This window comes from Xyrauchen texanus, chromosome 42, assembly GCF_025860055.1.
Source record: "Xyrauchen texanus isolate HMW12.3.18 chromosome 42, RBS_HiC_50CHRs, whole genome shotgun sequence".
Classification (NCBI taxonomy): Eukaryota; Metazoa; Chordata; class Actinopteri; order Cypriniformes; family Catostomidae; genus Xyrauchen; species Xyrauchen texanus.
Window position 1 is genome coordinate 10,066,108 of NC_068317.1, and position 12,934 is coordinate 10,079,041.

The 12,934-nt window shown below is 39.6% G+C and overlaps 1 protein-coding gene across 3 annotated transcripts in view; it reads left to right on the top strand.

Annotated features, from left to right (window-relative positions):
* Positions 1-12,934, top strand: part of LOC127635303 (partitioning defective 3 homolog) — a 605,753-nt gene that overhangs the window by 197,996 nt on the left and 394,823 nt on the right. For all 3 annotated transcript variants that reach the window (XM_052115228.1, XM_052115230.1, XM_052115229.1), the window contains exon 3: positions 4,712-4,895. In XM_052115228.1, the coding sequence (XP_051971188.1) occupies positions 4,712-4,895 (184 nt within the window). The remainder of the gene's footprint in view (positions 1-4,711; positions 4,896-12,934) is intronic.

Below are 12,934 nucleotides of genomic sequence, written 5' to 3' on the forward strand. Positions count from 1 at the left end.
CCACTTTCATGGCTCAGTCATAAAATGTTTGTCATGCTCCCATTGAAATATAGTTTGGAGGTGAGAATTTGATGAGGAATAAAACTTTATTAATCCTCAGCAGGTCTGCTGGTAGGAAATCAATGGTTGAGGCTGCCAGGCGAGTCATTTCAAGGCCTCTGCCATAATTGTAGGTAGGGGATGATGGGGAAAGATGATAATAATAAATTGTAACCTATTTAATAAATTGTAACATATGTGAGTTTATCATGCAAATTGTGATGATGCATCATTCAATATATTATTTGGGGTAATTGAAGTAAATTAGCTGTTAAATAAGTTGTTCTTGAACAGAATTGAATGTCATGGGGACATCTTGCACAACTATATGCAAGATGTAATTTATTTATTTATTTTTTATCATATTTGATACATCAGGCTTTAACCCTCTGGGGTCTGAGGGTGTTTTGGGCCTTGGAGAAGTTTTGACATGCCTTGACATTTGTGCTTTTTTCAGTTGCTTAAAAACACATTAATGGCTAAAGTCTGATAACACTGTATTCAGCACAAACTGGGCTACAATAATATATGAGCAACATGTGTGTACATGTTTGTATTTTTGAGAAAATAACGTTTATGCCTGGTTTTTAAAAAAAATAAAAATGTAAGTCATTGAAATAAGGCTATATAACACATACTAAACATTTGTCCACAAGACTTTTGAGAACTGGATCTTGTAGCCTATAGTTCTTGCTACAAAAGTATGTTAAAACCATCCTGATCACTCATTCATACAAAACTATATAGTAATTTAACTTTTGTAAGACACTTTTAGTATTAGAAAGGTGTGAACTATCATGAATATTGATTGTAATTTACACCTGAGCAGACAAAGACCCCTCCCCTGGGCCCATCAATGAGGGATAGAGAATGAATGTGAGGAGACTTAATGATCAAAATCAAGATTTAAGTTAAAAGAAGTAATCTGACTATACATTTTCTTTACATAAAGACTTTACTTAATTTTAGACTTACTCTTACTCTCTACCGTTTAAAAGAAGTCTCTTCTGCTCACCAAGACTGCATTTATTTGATCCAAAATACAGTAAAAACAGTGATATTGTGAACTATTTTTACAATTTAAAAGAACAGTTTTCTATTTGAAAATATTGTAAAATGCAGTTTGTGATCAAAGCTGAATTTTCAGCATCATTACTGAAGTCTTCAGTGTCACATGATCCTTCAGAAACCATATTTATATCATACAGCATACAATTTAAATACCTGCTTTAGCTGAAACAGCATTTACATGTAACTAAAACTTGCTTATTAGGACATATTTCAAATTTCAATACTCTGAATCCTGGCTGGAAAGTCTGGAAACAGTCCCACTAGTAAAATATGTACACTTTTATATAAAATAGCATGTCAACTAATTAATACTAAATGACTTACTCGTCCGAAATTGTATCCTCGTCTGGATCAAGTCTCTCTTCAATATACAAATGTTCATCGGAGTCCCGGTCTTCTTCTGAGGAAAATTGTAACTCTTCGTCACTATCCAGAAGTTTTCTCACTTGTGTATCGTGCTGTCTTTCAAACGTGCAGAAAAGTGAATGAACTTTGTTTTTAAGGCACAGTCGGGGGTGTTTACCATTTGCATTGATCGTGTCAGCACATTACCGTATGAATGGTGCGCTCTGCTGGTGAGTGTGATCACATTAGAGATAAATTAGCTCAGCCAGGAAAACTGTACATCACTTTGTTTCATACAGATTACATTGCAGGAGAATATTTGTTTTAAATTTGAATTGTTTTATTTAAAAGTAGACATTTTAAGCTTTCTTTAGACATATGTTTCATGTTTGTGTGTCAACAGCACATCCCTTCTTCCTTCCCACATTTTGGGACCAATGTAACAGGTAAGGTTGGGCAACGAGGAGACTGGAAAAGGCTAAACAAACACAGACACACATGCAATGCGGCCACGTTCATCTCTCGCTCTCTGGTGCCTCCGGCTCGTCTTTATCCCCCTCTTGGCTGATTAGCCCGATTCAGGGCCGCCACTCCCTCCTCCTCATCATAGATGTCATAAGTGTTTATGAATTAGGAATCTGACATTTTACTCATGATTTGTGTGAATGTGACGTTATTGTTGTAGCACCTATTGTTTATGTCACCAGGAAACTGCTACGATACATAAAACTATAATGTAGGTATAGTAAGGTTATTTTATGAGACCAGGTTGCATATTACTCTATAGTGGTAGGAATATCTCTTGCCCTCTGGGTATATCATGTTCGCTGTCCCAGCCATTAGGGGCAAAATTATTCGTTTGATGGCTATTGAACAATGGCACACCTGCTCTGGTTCTTTTGAAGCACTTGACAGGGTTCAGAAATGCTAATGCATAGTGTTGTGTCTTTTACATGTGTCTTTGATGACTCTGGTCATCTCATACATTCTGTAGTTCCCTATCACAATGTCCACATCACACTTGGAAAGATCACAAGATATCTGGGCCATCACAGTTAATGGAACAGATCCACACATCAGGGTCTCCATGTAATCACCCGGCACTACTCCTCCACTGTGAAAAGCTTCACAAAGATCAAAAGGAACAGACATGAAAAGCATTGAGAAGATTAAACCCACTTCTTCCCTTCTAGTTGTCTCTACCTGTTCATTCTAATGAGTAGTTGACCTGGCAGTGTGCAGTAGATGAAGTGTTGGGTGTGACTAAGGGTTTTCAGAGGTGCAGTACTGTACAACTCTTGCAAATATATATACTGTATATACACATCAATATATACACTATTTCTGGTAGCACATGACCACTCTTGTCTTCGTATGTCCATATGCAGAAACAAGTAACAAAAAACAACTAAATAGAGAGGAAAATATACTATTTGATATCGCAAATTTGTGATTAAGTGAACTGGACATTGCTTATAGCATAACAATAATAATAATAAAAACAACTCTTTGCCTCGGTCTGAAACTGTTAAATTAAGATCACAACAAACTTTGTTTTTGCTGTACCAATTCAGACTTTAAAAAAAAATAAAATCATGCTTTTTCTGTAAAAGGACAAAGAAGGCAGTCATAGAAAAGCAACAAAAACAGTTTAGTAAAAAACATTTCACTACATTACATCACATGTATTTAATATGTATGTGACAAATAATAAAACCTGAACTTAGATGCGAGATGCATGCTGTGCTTTTCTTCTTTACTTGGAATTAAAATGAATGTTGTTTTGCACTCATGAGTGAGTTCTGGATCATACCTAACACTGCATCACATAAACTGCAAAAATGTGCATTAAGTAATATTTTGGATGCATTTGTACTTTTTTAACTACTATATTTTGATGTTGCATCTGGTAAATAATTCACACTAGGAATTGACTGAAATATAGCTTGCAGTGGAATGCACATTTGCCTCGTTCTCTGTATGCAAGGACAGCACTAAAGTAGAATTTGCTTCTGAATGTACTGATTTTTAAAATACTGTACTCATCATGATTTCTGATTTACCTGATTCTGAATCAAACAAAATTAAATCACTGATTCTCATGACTGATTCTGTTTCAGATTCTTTCAATTTTTAATCTACTGATTTTGCTTTCAGATTTTTCTAATTCCCATATTTTAAACTGCTGATTCTTATGATTCTATATCTACAGATTCTGATTTCAAATGTTTCTGAAGCTACTCATTTTGAAATGACTGATTTTGAATTTGAACCTGCTGATTCCTGTTCTTCTGATTGTAAATGTGCTTATTTTTTATAGTACTGATTTACTTTCTGATATTCAGATTTTGAACCTGCTGATACTTTCAGATTTGTCTAATACTGATTTTAATCAGCTGATTCTGATTCGTTTAATTGTAAATATTCTTATTCAGATTCTTCTAATGCTCAATCTACTGATTCTTAATTGTTTTCATTCTGAATCTACTGATTCTGTTTCTACAAATTATGACCCTTTAACAAAGAGTTCCAGATCTTTTGCACTCACTCCAACCTACTGTTCAGCAATAGTTTTGGACTTTTATCTGCTCACAAAGACAATGTTTTTGTAATTCTCTGCAAAGAGGTTTGACATTTGAGGACTCTTGAGAGAGCAAAGATGAGTAGCTTTCCACTAAAACAACAGTTCACCATCTATTCATAGAACTTCATTTCATATAGGGCTGAAGACGGACATCTTAAACCCTGTGCGATTTATAAAGAAATACCCCATTTGATTACAAGTGCAAGCTGAAGTTAGTTTATGTGGCGCCTCTCCAAAGCAGTGAAGGGATTGAAAGAGTGTGCGTAGAATATGATTAAGGTAAACTGCCATTGAAATGCAATTAGATGAAAGCCAATGGTGATAAAGAGTAAATCAGATATTAATTATCAGTATCATCTTAGCATATTTACTTATTTTAGTTTGTTAATCTTATTGTTTGACAAAATATATATTTTTTTTATTTTTTCAGTTCCGCTTTATAATACTATTCGCACCGTAATAAATCACTTATTCACTTTAAGTCACTTTAAGTCACTGGTATATTGTTACACCTCTAAAACTTACTCTTTTGGCAAAGCATTGACAGTACTTACTTATTACAGGACTGTACAGTTATATTAATAATACAAATGAATTAACAGCAAATAAATGAACCAGCTTAAAGTGTAATATATAAAGAATAATAACATAAATTTCTCTGTCTGTATTTAGCTGGTGGCGGTCTACGAGGAGCAGGACCCTCATCATGGAGGTGACGGCACCAGTGCTAGTTCAACAGGTACTCAGAGTCCAGAGCTTTTCAACATGAGCGAGCTCAACTCTTCCAACCTGTCTGCCTTCCAGTCCTACCAGACCAGCAGTGAGATCGAGGTCACTCCCTCAGCCCTCCGGACCAGTAAGTTACAATCCAAATGAAAGTTACTTTGATTTTTAACCAGACATTGCATAATAAGATTCACTCTGAATGTGACAATGCTGCACGACGCAACAGAATCACGGCCATTCAAAACATATTACATTTTTAATGTACAGCTATATGAAGTGGGACCAATTAGATTTCATTTGTGGGTGGGGTAACCTGGGACAAAGCTGGAAATATGATCCATACTTGGTTCAGTTGCTTGGCTGATCATTCAATTTCACCCTGGCCTTTAAGAACTCCTTATACAGTATATATATATATATGTATACAGGGTTGGGAGGGTTACTTTTGAAATATATTCCACTACAGATTACAGAATACATGCTGTATAATGTAATTTGTATTGTATTTTGTTAGATTACACAAGGTCAGTAACATATTTTAAATACTTTGATTACTTCTTCAGCACTGGTAGATTTTTTCACTTGTTTTGACTATAAAAATCCTGAGAGTACAGTCAGACAAAATACACATGTTAAAAATACATTCTCTGAAAAACCTAAATATCTTATGCAGTGTTGTTTCTAAATCAAGATTTATCTAATTGCATAAAGTATAAAGCTAACAATTTACACAAGTTTTATTTCTATTTCTTCTGCTCCAAACTTACTTCAAACGTACTTCTCTGTCTGCTCGTATGAATGTAACACATCATAAGAAAGTGTTTCACCACTGTTCAAATGCACTTTGAATCACATCATTTATGTGTATAAATGTTTCCATCTGAAAGGACTAAATATTAAATGAAACAAATGACAATAAAATGCAAAGTAATCTCTTTAGTAATCAAAATACTTTATGAATGTAACTTTATTTTAATTAGCAATGATTTAAAATGTTACTGTAGTGGAATACTGTTACATATATTTTCTATTTTAAATACGTAATCCCATTACATGTATATACTGTATATGTGTATATATATATATATATATATATATATATATATATATATATATATATATATATATATATATATATATATACACACACAAGTTCCAAAGACTTTTAGGCACATAAGATGTTTCACAAAAGCATTGGTCTTAAGATGGTTATTTATATCTTCAGCTTCAGTGCGTCAATAGGAAATAGAAATGTTAGACTCCCAAACATTACTTTTACAAATAGAAAAGATTAGAATAGAAGAACAGGTCGCTCTGCAACAGATGTCATAGCCCCCACAGAGCCCCCCACTGAACATCGTGTCTGTCTGAGATTACATAAAGAGACAGAAGCAATTGAGACAGCCTAAATAGATAGAAGAACTGTGGTGAATTCTCCAAGAAGTTTGGATCATCCTATCTGCCAACAACCAAGAAAAACTGTGTCCAGGTGTATCTAGGATATTTGGTGCTGTTTTAAAGGCAAAGGTGGTCACACCGAATATTGATTTAGCTTTTTTTATGTTTACTGGACTTTGTATGATGTTAAGTGATAAATGAAAACTATTTATGTCATTATTTTTGAAGACTCACTGTAAAAACGTTTCACAAGTGCCTAAAACCTTTGCACAATACTGTATATATTAATATAAAACACTTTCACTTGTCTCAAAATATGTACTGTAGTGTTGCACATCATTTATATTTTTATAATCTTGAATCTTTAACTACAACTGCCACTGTTGATATAAAATGAGGTCTAATAGATTCTAACTTTAGATTATATCATATAAAACTATAACATTTTGTCAAAATATAACAGTTACTTTTGATCATGCAAAATCCTGAAACAAATTTGTAAAGGTGTTGATGTGTAATTATTATTATAATTTTTTATTTTTTTGGCACAGAGCACAGTGTTGCTCTTTTCATCCTCAGTGCTGTTTGACAATCTCCAATAACGCTTTAAACTAGAAAAGTCTCACTAGAATTGAAATTGCTCATTGGTGGTGGCTGTGGGGCTCGAACCAGCAACCTTGCTGATTAACAGACCTGTGCTTTAGCCACTACACCACCACATTTTTGATCACAAACAGCACAGATGCACTAAAAATGAATTTAATGAATGATTGAGTCTGTAAAATTAAACTCTTAAAGTGTCAGTACGATACAAATGAATGTAAACTTAATGTTATTACTTGTAAATTGTACACATTTCAAACATTGACAGCTCACATCATTATTATACAGTATATACAATTTCAATAAAAAAAATATTAATTGATAGAATGTAGATTTATAAAACAATTTAAAAAGTTAAAATGTGATTATAAAAATCAAGACAAATAAATTAGATATATATATATATATATATAATCTTATATAAACATCTTCTGTTCAGTTCTATTGCGTGTTCTGTACCGGATCAGCTGATTTGTAATCCACCATATTTGTAGACTTATTTGTTTGTAATCTTTTCTTATATTAAAATGTATATGAGAAACTCTATTATTTAAACGTTGAAGATTTATATTGTGTATTAAATTAATTTATTGTTATTTAGCGCAAGCATTAAACAAAATAATTAAATAAAAAACAATTCTGCCATACTTTGTCATGTAAGTGTTATTATATCGAATCGAGATAACATTGAATTGTGAACCTCATATCGTATGTCAGATCAAATTGTGAGATAACCATATCATCCCATCCAGGGCCAGATTACCAGATTGGTAATCTGGCAAACCAGGCATTTTCATGGTGGGCCGACGGAATTTGGTGCTGATCAGGGATGGACTGGCCATTGGGAGAACCGGGCAGGCCTGTGGGCTGGCCATGACACGGGCCTAATGGGCCGCGATAAGCTGAAATGAGCCGCCGTGTTATGCAGAACGGGCCACAAAACGGCGCAACGATATACCAAAGGGGGCAGCGATATGCAGAAAAGGACTGCGATCCTAAAGTCTGATCAAGTTCCAAAGACTTGCTCAATCATCCCATCTGCAAAGAGACACAATTATAAACTGATTGTGTTCAAGCCAATTGTGGAATCCATAATGGAGTTCACATAAACCCTACCCCAGTTTAAAAACACTTTGACATTAACCAAATGTACTCAAATGGACTCCACACCTAAAAACACTCTTAACTATTGACTATTGAATTTATCAAATAGACTTGGGTCTGCAAGTCTCTCGTGTACGCTCCCAAATGTCTACATAAGTCAGCCATAGTTCAAAACTCTGTTTAAAAGACCAGATTAAGCAGCATGCAGTTCATATAGTTCCTGGTCTAGGCTGGTTTAGTGGTGGTTTGGTGCTGGTCAAGCTGTTGGACCAGCATAGCCATGCTTTACACCATAAAAACCTAGCTGCTCAAGCTGGTTGAAGCCCTTACAAAAATCTAGAGTTCTGGCATACATGCTGCAAATGTGTGTGAAAATCCACACATTTGCACTCGTCTTCTCGTCTTAAACCTATTTTTGTTTTGTTTTTATCAAATTTATGTTTAGTCATTGGCCTTAGCTCTAAGGAATGTGAGAGTTATACTGCTGTTGTATGAGTTGCAAGAGCTCAGTGTGCACTCGGTTCACGTTGTGTTTGACACTGGACATACAGGGACAAACTTTGACAAGAAGGCAGATTTCAGAGTGCAGGTGAAATCGTCACGGGAACCATTGCTAGAAAATCCTGAAGGATTTACCCCTGTCTCTTCAGCCTATTGATGAATTGACAAAACCTTCTGAAATTTTTCAAGTTAGAAATGTTTACTGGTGTTACAGTAAAAGAAAGAAAGAAAGAAAGAAAGAAAGAAACCATCTTGCAGCAGATTAAAGGGCTTTTGTGTAAGTTTTGACAGCTGAAACTTGAAATCACTAACATTCAAAAACGTCTCGGGTTACATGTGTAACCCTTGTTCCCTGAAAAAGGCTTCACTACGATGTTGCACTGCTAAGCGCTATGGGGAACAGCTTTCGCTGTGAGCCGAGCTGAAATATTGTGTGAAACAGGTCAATGAACATTGACCGGAATTTATAGCCTCGGCTGATGTAATCATTAGATGCACCTGAGGCCAGGCTATAAATGGATACGTCACCAGGTGTCGTCAGATACTTCTTTTTGAAGAGCAGTCCTGGGACGTCCCAGTGCGGCAAAGCAGCGCAACATCTCGTTCTGCCTTTTTCAGGGAACAAGGGTTACACATGTAACCCGAGACGTTCCCTTTACAAAAGGCTTCACTACGATGTTGCGCTGCTAAGCACTACGGGGAACGCAATACCCACGCCGCCGCACTTGGGGCTGTCCGGACCCCTACGGTTGTGCAGTGTACTCACAAAAATGCGAGAGGTCTCAGACATGAGCTTGAGATGTCGACTCAAGGGCATAAGAGCCCGGAGTAGCATAAACATCTAAACCATTAATTTTTTGATGAATGTGTGTGGAGAGGACCAGTCTGCCGCATCACAAACTTGTTCAGGCATGAGCTGAGATGTCGACTCAAGGGCATAAGAGCCCAGAGTAGCAAAGCATCTAACCCACAAAGTTCGATGAATGTGTGCGAAGAGAACCCTATCGCAACACAAACTCGTCATAAAAACTGATGAATGTGAGCGGAGAGGACCAGCCTGCCGCATCACAAACTTGTTCAGGCATGAGCTGAGATGTCGACTCAAGGGCATAAGAGCCCAGAGTAGCAAAGCATCTAACCCATAAAGTTCGATGAATGTGTGCGAAGAGAACCCTATCGCAACACAAACTTGTCATAAAAACTGATGAATGTGAGCGGAGAGGACCAGCCTGCCGCATCACAAACTTGTTTAGGCATGGGCTGAGATGTCGACTCAAGGACATAAGAGTCTGGAGTAGCAAAGCATCTAAACCATAAAATGTGATTAGTGTGTGCGGAGAATGCCAACCTGCCGCACCACAAACTTGTTCGGTGTCAACTCAAGGGCGTAAGAGCCAAGAGTGGCAAGAACATCCAAACTATAAAAGTTTAATGAATGTGCGCAGAGAGGACCAACCTGCCGCACCACAAACTTGCTGCAGAGGGAGACCTCTAGCCAAGGCTTTAGAGGAGGAGAGCCCTCTGGAAGAGTGTGCCCTAAAACCTACTGGCGAAGCTTGAACGCGCGCCTCGTAGGCCTGGGCAGTAAGGTCCCTCACCCAAAGTGACAACCCGGTCACGGCTTCAAAGTGAAGAACTGCTGCCCTGACTTTTCGCCACTAGCAAATGCGGTGGACATAATTCTGAAGGGCACAGACTGGACAAAGTCTGAGTAGTCTTTAGCTGCTCCAGCATTACAAACGGCAGGGAGCAGAAGGCTTAGAGAATGACTGGCCAAGGGTCGAGAAAGGCACCTTGGGCAGGTAGTCAGGGTGAGGGTGCAACGAATGCTCTTGGTCCTACCTGGGGCAACTCAAAACAGGCCGGCAAAAGAGACAGAGCCTGTAGGTACCCAAGTCTCCTTAGAGATGTAATTGCCATATGAAAAACCATCTTGAGAGTCAGAAGTCTACCAAACGCTGACTCTAGAGGTTTTAAAAAGGGGGGTCTTACCCTATGAAGAGGTCCTAGCAAGGATGCCTCTTAGAGGGCACCCCGCCCACCAAGGCGTGGCAAACCGAAGTGGAAGCCACATAGAACCCGGCAGTGGCGAGGCAAGTGCCCGCTGACAGTTCTTTCCACAGAAAATCCAGAACTGAAGCAAACTGGCAGTTAGCTGGTTCTGTAATTTGAACTTATTAGAAGGAAACGCATGCAGGTGCATTTGTGCCATGTATGCGCCACCACGATCAGCACCCCGAGGGGGACTGGGTGACTCGGGAGAAGTAGAGGAGACATTGCGCTATCAACAGAGGCTGAAGAGGTCCTCTTCTGCCCTGTAAAATCTACCCAGATCAGTTCCAAGGGAGGGAGCCCTTGCGCTTGCAATGGTCTCGATAACTTCAGGAGAAAACCCTGTGAACCTCAGTTGGTACCCTACAGGGGCCAAGCATGAAAGGTTTCACAATCCGGGCCGGGGATGAATATGCCCCTGAGCCTGAGAAAGAAGGTCCTACCTGTTCGGAATCGCCCAAGGCGAGCCGTCGAGGAGAGATATTAACTCCGAGAACCATATCCTGTTTAGCCAGCGCAGCGCCATTAATAGGAGGCAAGACCCTTGCTGGTGAACATTGCCAAGACTCCCGGGAGCAGAGAAACCGAGGAAAGAAACGCATACAGACGCATTCTGGGTCATGTATGTGTTTTAACGTCCAGACCCAAGGGGGCTGGGTGATTTCAGGGAGAATTAGAGGAGACATTGCGCTATTCATAGAGGCGAAGAGGTCCTCTTCTGCCCTAAGATCTCACCCAAATTTATTCCAAGTGGAAAAAGCCCAGCATTTAAAAAGGTCTCGATAACCTCAGGAGAGAGCCCTGTGTCCCTCAGTTGGTACCCTTAGGGGCCAAACATGAAAGATTCCACAATTTGGGGCAGGGATGAAATATTGCCCTGTGCCTGAGACAGAAGATCCTTCCTGTTCGGCACCGCCAAAGGCGAGCTGTCGAGGGAAGAGATTAGCTCAGAGAACCAAGCCCTGTTCGGCCAGCGCGGTGCTATCAGTAAGAGGCAAAAACCCTTGCTGGCGAACTCTGGGCAACTACTACCTTAGGGTGGAGTTCTTAACTCCCCCGTTGGTATTTTCTGTCTGGACCGTAAATCTGCTCCCATATATGGGCATCTAGGGATATAACTGACCTGAGTGACAGGAGCTTGCCCTGGGCCCTAAGGAGAACCCAACGTGTCAGAAATACAGCTGACAAGAACGTGGGTCTCCTTGATTATTTATGTAAGAGGCTAACGCTGCATTGTCCACCCGCACCAAGACATGGCAGCCTCAGGAGGAGGTATTTCAGGGCCAGAAATACAGCCATCAACCCGAGACAGTGACTGTGACAACCGAGCTGACGACCCTCCTATCCCCTTAAGCTGGACGACCACTTAAGGCCGCTACCCCGCCCATCAGGGAGGCGTCTGTCGTTAGCAGCCTGCAACAACAAGACGCACCTAGAGTGGGACCCAAGGCAGAGAACCGGGGTCTGAACCACATAGAAAGGGAACGAAGCCTGAGGCGCGTAACCCTATTTAGCCTAGGGGTTATGGCCCTTGGAAGAAATACCCTGGCTTTTGGCCACAACAAAAACGGTCTCATGAGCAGAAGGTCCAGAGGGATCACTGTGGACGCCTTCGCCCTGAGACCTGGAAATCATTGATACTGATAACAGTGTAACCTTGACCTAGCCTGACTTTGCTCAGGGTGATCTATATGGACTCAATACTAGCGGGAGACAGTTGTGCCCGCATTGAGATTGAACTCCATACGATGCCCCGATAAACAGTGTTCTGAGTGGGAGAGAGGACGCTTTTCTTGGCGTTGAGCCTCAACCCCAGAGAAACAGATGAGCTGAGACAATGTCCCTGTGCTGAACTGCCAGTTCCTGGAACTGCACTAGGATCAGCCAGTCGTCTACATAATTCAGAATGCAGATGCCCCGGAGTCGCAAGGAGCCAGCGCTACATCATGCATTGTGAATGTGCGGGTAAAAAGGGCTAGGCTGAGAGAAAGAACCTGACCCTGGAAGACTTTGCCCCCAGAAGTGAACCTCAGGAACTTTCCATGTTGTGGCAGAACTTCTAAATGAAGTATAGAAGTGTGTCATAAGATCGATGGTGACCAGCCAAACGAGTTGTAGGGCTTGAGACATGACCGTCTTGACAGGCATCATCTTGGACTTGAACACCCACGGGTAGTTCAAGCTTTAAGATCTAAGCCAGACGCCACCCCTCACCCTCCATGGGAAACGGGAAGTATTTAGTGTAATAACCTAACTCTCTCTCTGGAAGGGGAACACATACCATGGCCCCTTTAACCAGGAGATTGAGTTATATATATATATATATTTTTTTTACATAAAAAGAAATCCGGTTCACGGTAGTGAGAACATGCCGTTGAAACACGGAAAAGCGGCGAGTGAATTAAATCCTGACGCCCTTATAAGACCCACAGAAAATAATATATCTGGCAGAAGTTCCCACGCTGCCAGGATCTCTGAGATGGGTATTATATTTTAACACTTCCTGTTGAG